Source organism: Eucyclogobius newberryi, unplaced genomic scaffold, assembly GCF_026437365.1.
Source record: "Eucyclogobius newberryi isolate DKJ021-1_F unplaced genomic scaffold, fEucNew1.0.hap1 SCAF_7, whole genome shotgun sequence".
Taxonomy (NCBI): Eukaryota; Metazoa; Chordata; class Actinopteri; order Gobiiformes; family Gobiidae; genus Eucyclogobius; species Eucyclogobius newberryi.
Genome location: NW_027316389.1, coordinates 31721573 through 31743096, shown reverse-complemented (window position 1 = coordinate 31743096; position 21524 = coordinate 31721573). Strand labels below are relative to the sequence as shown.

Below are 21524 nucleotides of genomic sequence, written 5' to 3'. Positions count from 1 at the left end.
TAATAAAACTGTGTACAATCCAATTGGGCCTGGAGCTCCACGTCCACTCTCCGGCTCGCCACCGAACTGACGACAAACACACAGCGACTGCCAGATCTCACTGACACACAGTGTCCACTGCTGTTACGATTCATCGGACAAGAGACAGTTGTGTAGGCCAGGGCATGTAACGGAGAGGACAGGGTTATTAAACCTGGCCTTTGCCCCAACAATGTGTCCGGTCTCCCCCACTCATCAGAGCGCGCACGTTATTGCCCTCTGGTTCCTAAATGGGGAATAAAAAGTTTGCCTTCTCCAGCAGTGTATTAGCAGGAAACAACAGGCCCGCTCCTCATTAAGTTATAGATATAAATGCTCCAAAGCATGAAATTACCCTCGAGCCTCCCTCTCCAAATAACCTGGTTTGCAAACAAATGATCCGAGCACAAGCAGTAAAAGGCAGATTATTAAAATAATAGGAAGGATTTAAATTTGCATCCACCGAACAATTCAGTGAAGGAGTGCGTTACTCCTCCTCCTCCTCGTGTTCCACTGGAGCCCCACTTTACTGTGTCCATCTGTTCATGTCCAAACCTTCTCAGGTCTGCAGGTATGTGCGCCTACTGGAACTGATGGTAAGCAGTGGGTACACTCTCCTCTTGACTCTCCTCAGCTAAGAGCTCGTCCGGCGCTTGTCTTCTAACTTGGATAATAAATATGTAACTTTACACAGTGACAATAACAGGCCCTCCTCTCTGCTCCAGTAAATGGGAGCGATGAGAGTGAGGTGAGCAGAACGGATGGAGCAGAGGGTGCTCAGGCCGGCATTACCTCTGAGTTATGGCCTCAATTTGCATCTCAATCAGCCTCTTTGGAGAGCCCACCACCTTGGTAACACCCCCATCACACCGCAGCCACCCCAGGTAATCAGGGAGATTTAGTGGGAATCGCAGCCGAGAGTGGGCACCCCCTGGCTGGGCCCCCGGCCTCACTAAGGGCCCTCTGGGCAACATCCAAACACCGGAGAATGGTCACATTTAACAAGAGCGCAGAAAACCAAAGTAGAGGAGCAGCAGGAACAGGCCATAAAGACGAGGGGAAACAAAGCACTGAGTGATTGTAATAGATGCTCAAACATCCACGTCTGCATAGCTTTCATACAGCTGCTCATTACGGAGCCCAAACAAAACAAACTTCAACTTGTGACCCGGGTGAGGTATTTTTATCTGCACCTGACGATGGCACCGACACAAACAGGCTGTGTCTAACATGTAATGGGAGTGTGAGGGCATGGAGAGGCCTGGTGTGATTTGCAGAGAGTGAATGCTCCACTTGAGAGTTCCCCTCTAGTTAGTGTTGTCTCTGGGCTGAACCCTGCTAAGGCATGATTACCTCCAGTCGGCCTATTGATATTGTGACTGCAGCAGGTGCAGGGCTCTTGTTACTGGACTATCTGCCTGTGTGCATATGTGCTCTGGGCCTCTCCGGGGTGCACAGCAGAGGACCAGAGGCTGAGGAAGCTAATAGACAAACACTGCACTCACCAGAGGCCTAATCAAGTGCACAGGAAACATGCCCAGAGCTCCCCATCTCTCTGCAGCCCAGCACACTCCCACCTGTCTGTGTGCACGCTCTAATCTCCACACACAAAGACTCTGTAAGCAGCACAGGTAGACGACAACAATGACCAGTAAGCCGGGCTCAGGTGAAAACCCAGAAAAACCCTCCACGAGAAGAGGAGCCAGGATGAATAGACTTCTAATGGGCTGCTCAATTTTAGTTATCAGAATCAAATATTAAGGAAAAAAGTGGGGAGCGGGCAACATTAATCAAAGTGTTCACCTAGTGGGCACCATATGGCAGATCAGCACGCCAACGGAGCAAACTTGCTGATCTTCAGTAACGGGCTGCAATTAATTCCACTGGCTACATTCATCCCTCGCTCACACATGCACGCTGCAGACCAGGTTTGTTAGGATGCCTCGCCTTCCACTCTTCCTCTCTTCTCCTCTCAAACCCGAGGATTCAGGCTCGGTGATGAATGGGCTGGACACTGGGGCCTCAGGTAGCTCCCGTGGTGATGGTGGGGGGCGACGCCAAGCGGGACAAGAAAAAGTGGAGGAATTAGGAGGCAGAGAGAGGAGGACACAGCAGTGGGCCGGGAATTTGTTTACGCTATGAGTGAATGAGTCATAGCACCATACATTTTCATAAGGTATGGGCGTTTTTATGACACAAATCAAGATCGGCAATTGAGAGGATAATGTGCACATGTAGCTATTCTTGTGAAGAAAAACGAACTGTCCAAACAATACACGGAAAATGACGCATTAAAAAAACAATTATTTCTGTTCACACTGTCAAGCAAATATAATTACGGTACCATATAATGCCATTTACCTTTACTACTTTAACAGAATCTAAACTATAGAATTTGGGTAAATCATTTTTTAACAAATCAAAATAGTATACAAAGAACATTATTTATAAAAAGAGATGATCAAACCAACGCCCATCCAATGAATGACATTTCCAAACGAGCTTCCGCCATCATGTAGTGTTACTCCATGTTATTCAGAATGTTTACATATTACTGTGATTTAACTGTTTAACTTGTCTCCTTCTCTCGTAAATTAGTTTCTTGTGTCTTCCCTTCCATAGAGGCCCTCAGAGGCAACTGTTGTTGTGATTTTGGGCCTTACAAAAATAAATTGATTTGATTTGATTTGATAGAGTATATTGTAAAAGCAGCACTTTGTGACAAAATCAGACCACTGTGCGCTGTCTGCATCCAATTGTAAATAATTCACTGGTCACAAACCCGGAAGTGCATTGCAATAACAACTTTGATGATGAGAACGGAATAAACAAAATAAAAGCATCAGATTTGAGCTGCACCGCTGATCAAAAGCATTGGAAGTTATTAGAATTCAGTTGTAAATAAATGCAAACATAAATCCCCTTCTGCTGTAGTTTGCATAATGGCCCTTTGAATCAAATTTAAATATTGCGGTATTTCCAATCGACTTGATATTCCCTCATTAAAATGCAAAAACAACAAACATGATGCGCGGTGATGTCATCCCAATGATATGCAGATGGAAAGTTTTTAATGAAAAAACATGCTCGCAGATAGATCATTTACTTCCGAAGCCAACGGACCAGAGCGCGCCCTAATGGCCCTCAGACCTCTTTTGGGCATCTACAGTATGTAAAATTAGCGTCTCCCCAGGCTCTTAACGCAAGCTCATCTCCATTAGCCGCTACCTAGCAAAACTGAATTTTGCAAATGAGTTGTGGACATGCGCGCGCTCCCCGGGCCCCCCTCACGTCTCCCCGTCCATACAAATAGCCGGCGTGTTTCGTATCTACTTAGGCCAGATCATCCCACAGGCCTAGTCACCATACCACCCATACCAATATCATAATTGACTGTGTGGGGGGCTTGATTAGGGCCCGAAACTCGCCCTCCCTCACGAACTCTCCCCCCCCTCAGTCTGTCCGTCCGCACGTTTAATCAGGGCATTTTCCTTCAGTGTGTTGGGATGCCGGTTTATTGCGTCTCCATTTCCTCGTCTAGCCTGGTCTGCAGTTCCCGGTATTAAGGCCCGTATTGTAATCATGAGGCTTTTTAATGAACTATATCCATCCTTGTCATGCGTCAACACCTCGGACGATAGCAAAACAGACGCGAAGAAAGACACAGAATTAATCACACAAGAATGGTTGTATATATAGAGAGAGAGCTATTAAGCTTATTGCGCAAAGTGGGAAGTGTGGGACATTTATAAAGAGTGTCGGGATTTTATGCTTCACTATGGTGTTGAGAGTTCATTTTTACAACAACAAGATGTGACAAATATCCATCTAACAGAAGGGGAACAACGTGCAACTTTTTGGATGATCTATAGGAGTATGTCTACAAGACGGCACATCTGCAACAATCGTTTTCTTAAAGTGAAAGCTCTCTGTGTACTTCTGTGTTTGGAAATGTGTCCCTTGTATGGTTGGAGAGCAGTGCCCAGGGAGCAGTCACTAGACCTAGGTTAAACGTCAAGGTCAAGAGTATCTATAGAAGACTGTTGTGCATGTTTCAGGTTGAGGGGGGAAACCAATGCTGTATATTTTAAAGATCACACTGAAACATGCTTGTGAGTTTCCCTGGCCTTTGACTGTACAATAGAGAATACAATACAACATAGTCATATCTTGTCACCCCAATTTCATATGGGCTTAACTAATCAGAGAAACGCATGGTCCGTTTGTGTCTAAACAAACTGGTGCCTAACGGGTAAAAAATAACAGGATTTTGGATTTCTGCAGGACAACAAGCAAAACACTAAATCTGTTTATTCAGAGGAGCGTTTGAAAGACAAGTGCTAGTGCAAGTGCCTGTAGTTGGACCATCCTAAGTTAGGAGAGTTTAACTTAAAATAATCCATCCATTCAAAACCACACATTATATAGGTCCGGCGTTTGGTGTTAGCATGCCATCTACTGGAAGCAGAGGGAATTACCATGGGGGAATAAACACAAGGTTGCTTGCGCCAACATGCTCTAATGATTTGACGACAGAAAAATGTCTACCTTTGTCGTAACAAATCTGGGAAACTTGAAACGGAGTGCTTTGTGAGATGCAGAGAAGACAGTCTTGTAAACAGGATTAATGAAACAAGCGTGAGTGAAGCTAAACACAACCCCAGCTATGTTTTTGAAGAGGGAACACTGTCATAACATGGTAAAGTTGGCAGAATGTGTGTGCTTTAATGCATTTCACTCACTCCACCTCTTTCACCCTCCCTCCCGCCCTGCTCTCAGAACCCGTCTCAACTTGTTGGACCTGGCTGACACGACCCAGCAGCAGCACTCCCAGTCTGCGTTGCTTTTCTCCGTGTTGCTCTCCACATGTCACGAGGGGGAGCTCTGTGGCCCGCATCCATCAGCGTCTCCTGCCAGGATTTATGGGTGATGGAGTCCAAACCTGATCGCTCTAAATCAGTCTTGCTGGAGCCGACCCCTGGGCCGCTGTGGGATATAATGGATGAGCATCAATGCACTCTTGGCCCGCCCCTCACCTCTTGACTCACCCCTCCTCCCCGCCTCTCAAACCCGCCATGCGCTTTCCTGTTCTTTAGCTTTGGGGAGATTTGGTTCCCAAAAAACTGATGAGGCAGAAACGCTGGCGGAAACATGCGCGCGCTGGTGGCGAGCATGTGTACTTGCAACTCATCACTCATCCCGGTGTAGAGAGAGGCTTTATTGGGTCTAATTAGTCCTGACAGTACGGTAATAGGAGGCAGTGCCCTTCAGAGAGAGATGAGAGCTGCCAATTAACACTGATCAGTCAGCGGTGCCACGCAGGAGCCGCTGGAATGACAGAGGCAGGGACGATCGCTTCCCTCTCAATTAAATCACACCTAAATATCAGGTTAATTAAAACAGAATTGTGAGCTCAAGTCGGGTGTCCGGTAGTCTGGGGAACGTCTGCCCCTGTCATTTCACTGGTGCCCTGCTCTGTCTTGTCGATAAAGTCAAATCAAGACAACTTAACCGCTGCAAAAAGGACAAATGAATTATCTCAATTACAATGAGACTGAGACAGAAAAGTGATCTGTACTGGACAAGCGAACAGCACTCCTCATTTTCCTTTCAAATCAATTTTAACTTTATCCGACTTAGGAGTTCTGCTGAGCAATCACTGACAACTATAGCAAAAGACTTACAGTGACTAACTTTCCAGCCAAATGTCGGTTAATATCGCTGTGACTGAAGGACTTTCAAGGCAGAACTGTCAGGGTTACTAGAGTTATATCCACCTTGCAACCTGTAAACACACACGTATGTTTACTTGTGTGTAACATGTGGCGTGATATTGCCCTGCGGTCCGCCAAACAGGTCCAGAGCCTAATAAAGACTTTAAGAGTTTGGAGGAAATGTCTCGGACACCTCTGGGCCCCGGGCGCTGGGGTCACAGAGGTCACCCAGTCTGAAGCCCTCAGTGGTCCAGGGGGGAGCGCGGATGTTTGGACCTGTAATATGCCTCGCTCTCCCCTGGTGCCACTTGTTGGGTTTGAGTGCGGGGGAAAATTACACCTGGTCTCCGGCTCGGAAGTAGAAATGACACGCCAGAAGAGACGAGCGTGCCGGGGGAGGGAGATATGAACAAGCTGGGATAGCACTTTAAACATGGCTGTCTGATACATGTACGGGGCCATAATGAGGTCACCTTTGCACAAAGGGATGTTGCGATATCAAATTTTAGTATCAATTTTAGTGTTAAGTTATTGAAAGATTCACATTACTGATTACATGACTAATCACCAGGGAAATCCTCAATTTCCTTTCATTCTCACTGTCTAAAACATAACCATAAAACGTCACAATCCCTCAAGTATTTGACAGTTTGGAGTGCCTTACCTTGAAAAGAATTACAATTTGGATTCGCACATGGATCTAATTGAATATTGAAACTTTTGAGTGACCAAAAAATAATGCAAAACAATCACAATTGCCAGATTTAAAATAACCTGACGGTGGCACGGATATTGTTTGCCTTATTGTATAGAACATTTCTTTACTAAAGGGTCTAATTTCATAGTATTATAACATTTTGGTTAATTGATAATAATTTGGTTAATTGATAATTGTGTTTATTCAGGTCACATTATAATTGCGAGAACTAAAAAATGTATATAATTATGAGAAGCATCTCGCTGTTTATGTCACAACTTTCAAACCTGGTCACATACTTGAGGAATGGTTATCCTTATATGTACTGTCACTGTCATTGTTATGGGGTCAATAATTGTGAATAATTGTAAAATGTGATGTTTCTCTACCTCATAATCGTAACACAACAATTTTGCAACAGCCATATTCTTGGGGCCATTATAATCAAAAATAATTGCACAAGGGCAACCTAGGATTTTAACTTTTAACAATCAACACTCACTTAATATAAAACATAATATGACATATGGCATATCTAACAATAAGTCTCCGTAATGGTTACCGAAATTGACTGATTTAATGAAGTGTGATTCTGTTGCAGTCATGTGGACAGTGCTGAAGAATAACAGAAATGAAATAAATAATGTTTTGTGTCAAAGCAGAGTTAAAAAGACATCCCATTACTGGTGTGTGTTTGCAATGAGTAGGAGTGGGCTTTGCATTTGTGCGTGCCCAAGCATTACCTCCACACCACATTTTACAGGCCATTAAAATCCTGTTTAGTGTGCCAGCAGCTCAAATAGCAGTAACAAATTAACCATCATGCACCTTGCTTATATTTTCCAGCCCAAAGTGAATTGCTGGAAACAAATAATGAAGAATGTGAGCGCGTGCTAAACACATGCATAGCATAAGTAACACAGTGATTCATTCAGATGGTGGACATAAAATCAATGCTATGTTACGCAGCCATGTAAGAGACATTATGGATGCATTATGCTGCTCTTACTGCAGGGGAACACTAATCAGGAGACTCTGCAGACCCCCACAGGAGCTGGACAAATGAAGGATTTCATCTGGACTATTCTGGATTTTTAAATGTGTTTCTTGATCATTGCATTAGTGTTTTTATTTACGGTTTATAACTTAAAAGGTATAAAAAATATTATTTCTTAGCACAGCAGGGTGATATCAGCGGGTGGTTCCACGTATAACGGGGAAATTTCTCTCCTTTTTATTTTTATTTTTTCATATGGAAATGAGGTTGCTGTATGTGTATGCAGTGGTCATGATAAAAATAAAGGGAATACTTTCACTTAGAAAATTTTCAAAAGACAAAAGTTACAACTTTACTTAAACGTATTCAGGCTTGCCATGGATTTTAAAGGTGCGTTCACACTTGCACATTGACCACATCAAAATTGTGACAAAACCAGAAACAAAACTAGAAAACTGGACTAGATCAGGGCTAAACAAGGACCAGAACAGGACCAAACCAAATGCACATCAGGACCCGATAATGACAAGTGTGAACATAAAATGCTGGTATCAGTAAATATTGTTTATAGGCCAAAACAGCAAGAACAAGTATCGGATCTCGTATCAGACTATCTATCAATCAATCAATCAATCAATCAATCAATCAACCTTTATTTATAGAGCCTTTACTACACTCAAAGTGACCAAAGTTCTTCACAATAAAAATCACGGCAATACAAAACATAAAACTAAGTAAAAGAGCTTTAAAAACAAAAAACGGGAAAAAAGAAACGGGATGAGCCAGGTACTGACTTTTTCCGTTACGTTCCTGCGCAAGACACTGCGCAGATACAATGGAATTGTACACACACAAAATGCAAAAGTCAAATGCCTTTTTGATGACTTAAATGTACAGATAAAAAGCATATTTTACAACATTATTCATAGCCAATACCAGCTTATAGTTAAAACAATAAATAAATGCCATCTTAAAATAAAAAAGGGCAGAGGAGAAAAAAGTGGTCACCACTGATCCAAATGACAACAGTCTTTGTGATGTGATAACTGTGTCAGCTCAAACTGTGCTCAAAAAACAGCTAAAAAAATGTGTTAAAAATGAATATTCAAATGATTCTACTTTACTTGAGATAACTGACATTCAATATAACAAAGTAGTAGCAGTTGAAATTGTTGTTTTCAATTAAACTGCAACAACATAGAAAGTAGAAAGTCTGATATTGTGGCGGACACTATATACTATACTGTATGACTAACACACAACATGAATATGAATAGTGTGGGCGGATGCTGTCATCCATATCGTTTACTGGAAGTTGAATAAAGAGGAGACTCATTAACAAATTTACCCAATGTTAATGTATAATATTTGTATGTGTTTAATTAAAGCAAATGTTTATAGATGGCTTTAGGGAAAGGGCCATGAAAAGTCCCATAAAAAAGTGAGGAGAAACGCTCTATGCTGGGTCCTTTCACTCTGCAGGCCCCCAGGCTGCAGCCCTGGTGAGCCCTTGTGCCAAGACGCCCCTGCTCTCAGAACAAGACCCCCCAAAAAATAACTGCACTTAAAAAGTAAGAATCACTGCCCAAAAAGTATATACATTGTGTGTACCTAACAAACTGGCCAGCTCTCATACGCAGGAACGCAACGAGACAGATAAAAATGCGATGTATCAAAGCCTCCCTGTTAAGCATCAGTCACACGCAGCCTAACTACGCCACCAGCCCTCAGCCGCGCGCTCTCCAATTGAGTCCCCCCTCTCTGCGCGCTTGATTTATGGACCTGTAAAAAGACACGTTGTTTTTAATCTAGTGCCGCCTGAATCTGCCGCTCTAATCAAACGTGGATATGTGTGTCTGTTTGTGTTTGTGTGTGTGTTTGTGTGTGTTTTTGTGTGTGTGTGAGTGCCGTTTGGTCTGATGGTGATGTATGGGGCCCGGGTCCGATTCTTTGCGCATGAATTTTCCCTCTGATGAATATGCGCTCGGTTATGCAGACTGATTAAGCTGTAAACCAGTGTTAACTCTGTGTCATAGCGCAGTTTTATGTACACATGCATATCCATATTTTCATCAGGCACGAAGTTGCACTGATACGAGCGCTGGAGAGGAGCATTTAGGCCAGGGCAGGATGGAAAAAAGCTGGATTTGTACAGGCCAAATAAAAAAGGTTTAAAGGTAATATGTCAGACTTTGACATTCTATTCTTTGTATGATGTAAAATGCTTGAAGAATAGCCAGAATTATGAGCAGATTGGCTGTAGAAGGCTTGGTGATTGGTCAGTTCTTCGAAGAGGGCCAGAGAATGTGGGATTACTTTATTTTATTTCTTGAAATCAACGGCGGTGCACAGACAACATTAATCACTAAGAGAAAAGAGGACCTGCAACACATTTATCTATAAACTATTTTTCATCCGTAGTCCTGGGTCAATCAAACACCCTTATACACAATGGCACCTCCAAAACAAACACTATAAACCATTCATCATTAGCAACACCTCTTAAAACCATAAATATGCAATACATCAGTTGTGAATAGTGTTGTCACGATACAAAGGGAATAGGCTTCATACGCTCCATACTAAATATAACACTTTATAAAATCAACACTTTTAATAGCCTAAATAAAGAGCTAAAACCTAAGAGTTTTACTCAGAATGATTCAGGCCCAACTCCTAACCTAACCCCTTATCACCGTAGTTACTAAGTCTGAATCATCTTAACAAGTCAGTGCTTTATTAAGGCCATTAAAGTGTAGTTATTATAAACATGTATCCACTAAAACTTTGATTAGCCAATAACATAACTCAAGCTCAAAAAGCCATATACAATAGTAATTTAAATAGAAAGCTGAGGAAGTGAAAGACAATGTTTGACAGAATGCCATTTGTCAAACGCATTGGTAAAAACATCACCATTATTTTATCTTACTGTTGACAAGTGAGCAGACCTGGAAAATGATATCAAGAAATGACAACGGATCCCCCCATTCTATAGACTTCCTGCTTGACTGTGTAGTGCTGAATCCAAAGCGCCTCAGACACGACAGTCTCTAGACACAGACTTACATCTAATTAGCCCAGTGTGTCTGCTGTGAACTTTATCATGGGATCACAGAGACACTGCTCATTTCAAATTACACTAAAGACGCTTAAAGAGCTCTGGCTAATAGCAGATAAATGTTATAGTGTGCTGCCAGATGGTTCCTGCATTCCGCATTAGCCGCTTGTTTGGCACACGGCACCATAAGCCTGGGTTTATTTGGCCAGCGCTCATCACGAGTGGCCCATCTCCTGATTCAAAACATTAAGAGACGGTGGTTGGACTTGTCTCTCCGTGGTCAGCACTTCTAGGGACTTCAATAAAAAGCGTTCCTCGGCCAGCGTGGTTAGGCGGCGCGAGGCAGGCGGAGTGAAAGAGATCCGCGCCACCTCTCACCCCACTCATCATAAGCAGGCCTGGTCCCAGGGCTACGGCGCACGCTTCAGAGGCGCCGGTGAGCGATGGCGGCCTGTCAGCTTCAAACAACAAAGAGGTGCCGCCTTACACATCCTTCCTCAACCTGTCCCCCTTCTGTGGCAGCGACATCATTTAAATCATTTAAATCCTCCCCAACATGACCTATGGCAAGTGACCCGTCATCGCGGCGCGGCACCTCGGCGTGTGAAGCCGCGGCCCCAGCCAAAGTGCTTAGCGGGCAGAAAGTAGCGGCCCGGGCTAACTATGTGATTTATTCAAAATTATTCCTTCCGACGGTGCTCCTTCACACGGAGCGTTTGCCCATGGTTCAATGTGGCCCAGGCAATTAGGGGGCCGGCCACACCTCATCAGAAGACAGAGCACCTGGCTGGAGTGGACAGACAGGAGGAGAGGAGAGAGCGGGAAAAAGGAGGAGAGACAGAGAGACAGAGAGAGACAGAGAGAGACAGAGAGAGACAGAGACAGAGACAGAGACAGAGACAGAGACAGAGACAGAGACAGAGACAGAGACAGAGACAGAGACAGAGACAGAGACAGACAGAGACAGAGACAGAGACAGAGACAGAGAGAGAGAGAGAAAAAGGAGTGGTTGCACGGCTTCTCTCCACTACGAATAACTAAGCAGAGAGAGGTGAGGAAGAGGAATGCAAGCCAGGCACTTTAGGATTCATTTAGGTTCCCCATCTCCCTGGTCACTTTATTAGCAGTCTGGGAAGAGTGATGCGTGTCCCAAAGCTATGCAAAATGCATAATCAAGCATTTAAATACACCCCACAAGAATGGGTGGGTGCATACATAGGCCGGCATATAGGATACAGTGGATTACATACATGCACAATCATACAAGCATGTGCACACAAAATGCTTACTACTGGAAAATGCCGTGGTGCTCAACTTTACACTAACAGTCCAAAGTATTCCCACAAGCCGCATTGCCATTGAAGCCATGTGTACGAATTCTCAGAGGTGTATTAGAGTAAATCCGGAGCTTTGTGTGGTCGCTTGTTGGGGAAGTGGGATAAATGTACTGAATGGTGTTTTCTCATCACATTTACATACAGCAATTGTGCCACGATTTCCTACATCCTTCTTTACTCAGCTCAGCCGAGGCGGTAGTTAGGGATGTGGGCTCTTCTTATTCCCAGTTTACAGACACACTGCAGGCAACTAACAAACAAAGAAACAAGTAAATGATAAAAAATGTGAGGTGGCTCCCCTGAGAGCCAGACACTCTACGAATACAATTGTACAGCGATGTAGTCTGGAAGCAGCTGGGGTTTTCAGATTAATTACACACAGAGAGAAATAATAAATGCATTGCTACGTATTGAACTGTCTTAAAACTAAGTCCTATCACAGTTATGCAGACGACACTCAGATCTATGTTGAATATGTAAAAACGTAAAATCAATGACATCAGAAGCTTTTTACCATCTAAAAAACATTGCCAAAATCAAAAGTACAGTGCCTAAACCAGATTTGGAGAGACTTATCCATGCGGTTGTCTCCAGTAGATTAGACTACTGTAATGACCTGCTCACTGGTCTCTCCAAACGAGCTGTAAAACAGCTGCAGTACATCCAGAACGCTGCTGCTCGGGTCCTGACTAGAACCAGGAAGTACCATCACATTAGTCCTGACTAGAACCAGGAAGTACCATCACATTAGTCCTGTTCTCAGGTCTCTGCACTGCCCCTTGTGGCTCAGAGAAGAGACTTTAAAGCAGCTCTGCTTGTGTACAAGTCTCTCCATGGCCTAGCACCAAAGTACATCTTGGACATGTTAGTGCCATATGAACCATCTCGGACTCTGAGGACCTCAGAGACCGGCCTCCTGCTGGTGCCAGAGTCAGGACTAAACATGGACCGGCCTCCTGCTGGTGCCCAGAGTCAGGACTAAACATGGACCGGCCTCCTGCTGGTGCCAGAGTCAGGACTAAACATGGACCGGCCTCCTGCTGGTGCCAGAGTCAGGACTAAACATGGACCGGCCTCCTGATGGTGCCCAGAATAAGGACTAAACATGGACCGGCCTCCTGCTGGTGCCAGAGTCAGGACTAAACATGGACCGGCCTCCTGCTGGTGCCAGAGTCAGGACTAAACATGGACCGGCCTCCTGCTGGTGCCAGAGTCAGGACTAAACATGGACCGGCCTCCTGATGGTGCCCAGAATAAGGACTAAACATGGACTTGCCTCCTGCTGGTGCCAGAGTCAGGACTAAACATGGGGAATCTGCCTCTCCTCTGGCAATATTCAAATCTAAGCTAAAAACAGAAATTATTTTCTTTGTGAAGCGCTTTGAATTGCCTTGTGTGCGAATTGTGCTCTACAAATAAACTTGCCTTTCCTTAAAACACTATAAACAAGTTTTGCAAAAAACAATCTTCTGTAATAAAAAAGGAGGGGAAGTAATTAATAAACATTTGGCAGCAAAGAAAATAGGCTGATATATTTACTGAACAGATATCCAGCAGAAGATGGTCTTCAGTAAAGAACAGAGTGGAATGAGGAGCGAAGGATATGGCTAAAAGAGCAGCATCCTGAGGCCCAGAGGCAAGCTTGCAGTGACCAGCTCAGCACTTTATGTGTGTCTAATCCTGTCCTCCTCACAGAGAGAGAGAGAGAGAGGGGGGAGAGGGGGAGGAGAGAGAGAGAGGGGGAGAGGGAGGGAGAGAGAGAGAGAGAGAGAGAGAGAGAGAAGAGAAGAGAGACGAGGAGGAGAGAAGAGAACAGAGAGAGAGAGAGAAGAGATGACGAGAGAGAGGAGAGAGAGAGATGGAGAGAGAGGGAGGAGGGAGAGGGGGGAGGGGGAGAGGGGGAGGGGGTGAGGGGGGAGGGGGGAGGGGGAGGGAGAGGGAGAGGGAGAGGGAGAGAGGGAGTAGAGGGAGGTCGGAGAGGCTAGAGAGGGAGGAGGGGAGAGGGTGAGAGGGAGAGGGAGAGGGAGAGGAAGAGAGGAGAGAAGAGAAGGAGAGAGAGGGAGATGAGAGGGAGGAGAGAGGAGAGGAGAGAGAGAGAGAGAGAGACGAGATGAGACGAGAAGGACGATCAGAGAGAGAGAGAGAGAGAGAGAGAGGGAGAGAGACTAGAGAGGGCGGGAGGGAGAGGGAGGGAGAGAGGTGAGGTGGGAGAGAGGGAGGGGGGAGAGGGGGGGAGGGAGGGGGGAGAGAGAGAGAGAGACACAGGCTCTCTCTCTCTCTCTCCCCCCCCCCCTCTGGCCTGCCTCTCTTCCCCCCCTCTGGCCTGCCTCTCTGGCCTGCCTCTCTGGCCTGCCTCTCTGGCCTGCCTCTCTGGCCTGCCTCTCTGGCCTGCCTCTCTGGCCTGCCTCTCTCTCTCACTCTTCCCCGTCTCTCCAGTGTGAATGCTGTTTTTTGACATTGCGAGCAGCAGGCTTGTTCTCTCCAGCCTCGGTGGACGCAGGGCTTTAGCCTAATTGGTTCCAGAGCAGACCCTGACAGAATTCTCCTCAGCGGTACACAGCCATATTAATACCCCCGCCACACGCCCCACACAACTAAAACAAGCACAGCAATCAGTGGCTGGCTGGCTAATTAACGCCTTTACAGAGCATCTCATTAGCATGAGCTGTACAAAGGGCAGTGGGTGAAATAAGCATTTTGGATAAAAAGAGTGAAATTACTAAATAAGACCATGGCACGTGTGTTGGAGCTGTATTCCAGTCAAGGGCCAAGGGCCTTGGCTGCCCCACTAAACAGTGGGTTGCCTCTCAGGGGAGTTCATTACAGCTCTCTGAGGGAGCCTTCAGACTCAAAGATAAGCAGAATTTTAAAGGCAATCAGGAAAAATACATCTCCGGCACACAAGCAACACTTTGGTTGTTAACCAGCGCCTTAACCTGCCTGCACTGTGAGAGGAATAGAGATGCGGAGGGAAACTGAATAGTAGTTGTGGACAAAATGTGACTCAAGTGAAGGACTCTATAGAGCTCTAAAGTAAGTGCAAGTCACTGTGGTACACTGAAGCAGTGTGCATCTCATTTAGTCTGAGCACAGCTTCACTCCTGGTTTTACAGCGGCTCCATCACAGCCTGTATAAACACCCCCCTTTGAACCCAATAAAAGCAACCAGCATCAAGCTTATTGTAAAAGCCAATCATAGTGTAAATGTTTATCCCCGCTCTCCACTCTAAACTCCCCTAATGAGCCTGCTGGAGGGCTCTCATCTCAATACACACACACACAGCCCATTCTGCTCCGATTAGGCCGGCTGCTCCAGCGCCATCACCAACACAGTGTGCAGCAACAACCCAGCAAGGATCTCCTCACACATGATTAAAACCAGTCCAACTCTCACAAAGGCAAACAGGCTCTGTGCAGTCGTCCGCTGTGGAAAGTTAAAATAGGCTAAATATAGAGACAAGTCCTTCTGTGATAGCTATTGTTCAAAACTCTACAGCAAGGCTAGTGTGAGCTCGAGATCCTGGAGTGTGATTGGCTGGGAAGAATGTGACCGCTGACCTCTCTATCATCCATCCACAACCAGTCAGAACATAGAGTGAAACAGAAAGACAGTTTGCACTTATCATAAGCAGGTAGTTGGCGGTGAAAGGTCGCAGGCAATCGGGACAGGGCTTCCACTCCTGGCAGCGGAGAGGGGAACTCCAGGAATCATTCGTACAGAGAGACTCCAAAACATGTGCGCTTATCAGAATGACCTTAGCACGAGAGCATGGGAAGGCAAGCGGAGTTCATCCATCATCTTCCAGATTAATCCTGCTCGCTATTCTTCTCCTCAATCTATTAATAATGTCGCCCGCGGAAAGATTTATTCTCATATTGTGGCCTTTAGTCATTAGCCTAGAACATTGGACAATTTCCTTAAAAATACCGGCCAACATTTTAGAATCTAAATCTGACTGGAGCAAGTTCAGTTAAAATGGCACCAAGTCACACTGGTGATAAGACACAATGACCTGATCAAAATGGTAAAGTTATATTTAGACAGCTTATACATGTATAGTAATTACCAAGGGTTTGTGTTAGGACTGTTATAATTACAGTTAAAATACATTCACATGTGAAGAATGAGCTTGTGAGATTTCCCCCAAATGCTTAGATTTGTCAGCGTTACAATGACAGCAAAAAATTGGGAACTGAATGGCACAATTATAACAGATTATGTCAAAAATAATGTCAAAATCTAATCTTGTCTAGTTCTCATGGACAAAATCTTGTGTTGTGTCTCATGGATATTGTGTCTCATCTAATCCCTAGTGTCATAACTGGACGGGGACACTGTATTGTGATGCAAAAAGCCCTTTTGTGATGTTCCACGGGGCTCTTTTTGTTGTGAACATTTAAGTCAACAAGCATCATAGGGTTTTCTTTTGATTTTAGTGGATCAATAGTCCAAAATAGTGAAGAAAACAGTCAGGAAACAGGACCCATGCACAGGAAGCAGCTTCTGTGACAAGAAGCAGAACCAGTTTGATTGAGCCGTTTATAGGTAAATTAACAATGGCCCGGGATGTTTCAAATCCTTAAATATGCAGCAACCTGAGCTGAACAACTTTCCAAGCCCCGTGAAGTCTCACAAAAGAGCTCAACAATCACTTAGCCTTAAGAGAGAGTTCTTTTTTGTGTGTGACTGTGTGTTGGACAGCCCTCTGACAGGTGAAGCTGGAACAATCAATTTGTTTCCAAAGGCGTGTATCTGGATCAGAGCTCCTCCGCACTCGTTTACACACAGCGGCCACATTAATAGATTGGTACAGTGGATTTCACAGAGGCGCGCCGCACTGACAGCCCCAGGGGCATACTTCAATTAGAGACTTGGGTGAGTTTTAACACTGCGGATCTCTTCTGGCTCCCTTCCCTCCCCCCTTCTCACTGCCCCCCCCCTCTCACTGGCGCCGTATCAGCAGCGAGCACTCACTCTCCTCCTTCAAGTCCTGCTCGCTGTAATCAAGCCAGTGCTAATGGCTTATTCTTTCTGCTCCAGCGGCCACATTTCACTTGTTTATTTTCCCACACTCGTAAATCTGGAGACGCGTCACCAGTGCAGCGATATTACAGCAATAATCTCAGGTAATTATCAGATGCCCTCGCACGCTCTCGCCGCTCACAATCTCCCTTCTGCGCCATTTATACCACACTTTTTTAGACGAGTTAAGAGACTGGGTCTACGAGAAGGAGAACAGAGGAGATTTTGACATAAATTACAATACATACATTGTGTTAAGTTCACAATCTTGGTCACACAATTATTTTTTCCATTTTATTTACCATAATATTTTTGTTGTCATTTTTAGAGCACTGTTATTTTGGCACTACACCTTAATAGGGACGTTTTCATCAATATTGGTTTCGGCACCAATATTTTTGGGCCAATGTGTCATTCCCAGTTCATCCTCAGTGCAACAGAGTAACAATGGAAATAAATGAGCTATTAGGCTACAATGTATGTTTCCACAATTATAACCAATTATTTAAATCCCTGAAAAAATAAAAATGTTCAAATTATTTTTACTGAAGTGAAAAGTTAGTTTGTGATACTTACTTTAACTAAGATAAATTTGTGGGACTTTGTATGAAATCTAAATAAATAAATATTGGTTATCGGCCACAGCAGAAAGCTAGACATTGGATATCAGACCATCCCTTCTAAGGTGTAACTTAGCATTTTTTTGTCCATGCCAAATGTAAACACAAAAATCTCACCACAATCTTGTGACAAGCTGGTCCCACACTTACTAGACTCTAGACAATTTATCTGTTACTTATTCACGACGATCTTTCCAACAACCATCAATAACACTAACACAGCGAGGTGCAGGAGTGTGGCCCAACAGCATTGTAGGAAGTGGGGATTGAACCTTCAACCATAGTGAGCATGAGTCACACTTAGTGTTTGCACTGTTTACTGCATTTGGGCAGTAATTATATTGCAGCTAAAATGTCAATATTCCAAAAACATACATGCACAAATTTTTTCAAACTTAAAAACCTAAACTACATAAACTACCTCATATATAGATAGAGGCTAAGTGAAAGTACTCAAATACAGGATTACTCAAACATGCTTGAATCAATCAAAATACAACTTTGTGTAAATTAATGATGAATGATATAACATGGTTTAAATCCCAGGTAAGTCCATTTAGCATAATACATCCACCTTTGATGATAATAATAATATCAATAATAGAGGTGCATACAGTAAGTACTTCAAAGTCAAATACCCATTGAGTAAACATATGTGAAAAAGGGCAGACACATCACTTTCCTCCCGTCTGAACAGAAGAGCCTGTTTGAGGAGAGAGTGATTACACAGTTCCTTACCCACTCGTCCTGTATGAGGCCGGCCGCTTTGTTTCCCCGCGTCAGGTTTCGACACGCCAGGATCACATGGGCCCCATGCAGCGCCAGGGACCTGGCCGTCTCAAAGCCTACAAGACACACCAGATTAAAAAGTGCAGTTCAAAGATGAGTTTCTCTAAAGAGAACTTTGATTTCAGGCGTGGGGTCTAAACGGGTGGAGGCGCGGGGGGCTGGGGTGGTGCAAGGGCCTATCAATTTTCCATATAATTTCTTTCATTGAGTAACCCAGTAGTCTCACAGTTAATCATTTCCCTCAGAAGTGATGAAACCGATTGAATTATTAGTTGGAGACGTTTTGAGATAAAGTTTGAGATCCCAGCTTTGCGCACTTTAAACGCCGGGCAGAAGGAGGTCACTCGCTGCTCGTTAATTACCACTAATTAGAGTGACGGAATGAATTAGAAACAACATGGCTCATAACATGGAGTCAGTGAACATTTGACAGACGTAACATTAAAAACACAACTTTGACGTGCTACATTTCACAGAAATACGCCACGATAAGAAACAAGCTCTCTAACATTTTATCAGCGGCTCCGCGGCTCTTGATAAAAATGACAAAACTATAGATGTTAGACAGAGAGAAGTCCTCTTAAATCTAAAGTCTAAATGGGTCATTTACAGCCGTCGGTGGAATTAATTCACAAGATTAACTTTTTTTTTCCTTAGAAATATTTCTATTCCCTTTGACATTTACCATCCTTTAGATCCTGCCCGTTTTAGTCACGGCTAAATACAGGCCGCGATGTAACAGACATTTATACCTATAGCGCTGTGAAAGACCCTCAAAACTAGGACTATATTAAGGAACGGATTAAAACCAAGCGTAATTATATTATATGTCTTAATCTGATTTTCATTAAAACGCAAAGCTGGGAGGGCTAATTGTGAGGAGAGTGTCAGAGACTAATATCTATTAAAAGTCAAAATGGCTGTAGGATTGGGAGGGGGGCTTTACGACAAGCCAAGCATGGAATTAAATTATATGACACCTTATTAGGTCTAATGGAGGGGACGGCGACACTGAGCACAGATCATTTGGCTCGCGGCACGAAATGAAAATAAAAACAACGGGACAGGAGCGGGCCAAGGACTCTGTCCTGTAGAGCAGGCTTCGTCATATATTAAAGGACACATATTATGCATTCTTTTATTGTTATTGGCCTTTAAATATGCTCTTGAGTACCTTTATTTTGGCATCTCATGTTTCTGAATGTAATAGTCTTTGCATAGAAAACCACACAACGGGGGAATTACCAAGGGCAAATAAACAAAAGCTAGCTTGCCATCGACATGCTAATCTAGGCACGTTTGAATGAAAATGGTTTGACGGAAGAAATGCTCATACTTCCGATGATGATGATTTATGGATTATAGAGACTTCCGGATTTCTACCTTTGACGTCAACATTCTGGGAAACTTGAAACTGAGGGTGTAACTCCTGGCATTTTTTGACGAGCGATAAGAAGATAATTACTATATCGATTTATAGTTCAATAAATAATAAGCTGGAGCAATATTTTGGTGGGTTAATTATTTATTGTGTGTAAAATATTTTTATTTTTGTAGAACAAAAACATCTGAGCTGTAGAGGGTTGAATAAAGTGACTTATTTTACTCATTAGATCTTCAATAATAAAGTGTTGCTTTCTGCAGCTGCATATTTGTATAGGCAAGGAAAGTTTATTTGTAGCACAATTCATACACAGGGCAATCCAAAGTGCTTCACAAAACAGATGAAGGCCTAAAAGAGAAGAGTGCAAATCCTTTCAGTCAGACACACAGCTACAAAAAAACGTTTTTAGCATGGATTTGAACATTGTCATTGTAGAACCTGTCTCACATCTTCAGGAAGACTGTACCAGATTTTAGCTGCATAAAACACAGATTTCCCATGTTTAGTCCTGACTCTGGCACCAGCAGGAGGCCGGTCCATGTTTAGTCCTGACTCTGGCACCAGCAGGAGGCCGGTCCATGTTTAGTCCTGACTCTGGCACCAGCAGGAGGCCGGTCCATGTTTAGTCCTGACTCTGGCACCAGCAGGAGGCCCGGTCCATGTTTAGTCCTGACTCTGGGCACCAACAGGAGGCCGGTCCATGTTTAGTCCTGACTCTGGGCACCAGCAGGAGGCCGGTCCATGTTTAGTCCTGACTTTGGGCTCTGGGCACCAGCAGGAGGCCGGTCCATGTTTAGTCCTGACTTTGGGCTCTGGGCACCAGCAGGAGGCCGGTCCATGTTTAGTCCTGACTCTGGCACCAGCAGGAGGCCGGTCCATGTTTAGTTCTGACTCTAGGCACCAGCAGGAGGCCGGTCCATGTTTAGTCCTGACTCTGGCACCAGCAGGAGGCCGGTCCATGTTTAGTCCTGAACCTGGGCACCAGCAGGAGGCCGGTCCATGTTTAGTCCTGACTCTGGGCACCAGCAGGAGGCCGGTCCATGTTTAGTCCTGACTCTGGGCACCAGCAGGAGGCCGGTCCATGTTTAGTCCTGACTCTGGCACCAGCAGGAGGCCGGTCCATGTTTAGTTCTGACTCTAGGCACCAGCAGGAGGCCGGTCCATGTTTAGTCCTGACTCTGGCACCAGCAGGAGGCCGGTCCATGTTTAGTCCTGAACCTGGGCACCAGCAGGAGGCCGGTCCATATTTAGTTCTGACCCTGGGCACCAGCAGGAGGCCAGTCCATATTTAGTTCTGACTCTGGGCACCAGCAGGAGGCCGGTCCATGTTTAGTCCTGACTCTGGCACCGGCAGGAGGCCGGTCCATATTTAGTTCTGACTCTGGGCACCAGCAGGAGGCCAGTCCATATTTAGTTCTGACTCTGGGCACCAGCAGGAGGCCGGTCCATACTTAGTTCTGACTCTGGGCACCAGCAGGAGGCCGGTCCATGTTTAGTCCTGACTTTGGGCTCTGGGCACCAGCAGGAGGCCGGTCCATGTTTAGTCCTGACTCTGGCACCAGCAGGAGGCCGGTCCATGTTTAGTTCTGACTCTGGCACCAGCAGGAGGCCGGTCCATGTTTAGTTCTGACTCTAGGCACCAGCAGGAGGCCGGTCCATGTTTAGTCCTGACTCTGGCACCAGCAGGAGGCCAGTCCATATTTAGTTCTGACCCTGGGCACCAGCAGGAGGCCAGTCCATATTTAGTTCTGACTCTGGGCACCAACAGGAGGCCGGTCCATGTTTAGTCCTGACTCTGGGCACCAGCAGGAGGCCGGTCCATGTTTAGTCCTGACTTTGGGCTCTGGGCACCAGCAGGAGGCCGGTCCATGTTTAGTCCTGACT

The 21524-nt window shown here is 44.8% G+C and overlaps 1 protein-coding gene across 1 annotated transcript in view; it reads right to left on the bottom strand.

The window, feature by feature from the left end:
• wwox (WW domain containing oxidoreductase) overlaps nt 1-21524 on the bottom strand; it is a 91346-nt gene that overhangs the window by 48024 nt on the left and 21798 nt on the right. Inside the window, exon 6 of the mRNA XM_072434442.1 lies at nt 18206-18312. Coding sequence (XP_072290543.1) covers nt 18206-18312 — 107 coding nt within the window. The remainder of the gene's footprint in view (nt 1-18205; nt 18313-21524) is intronic.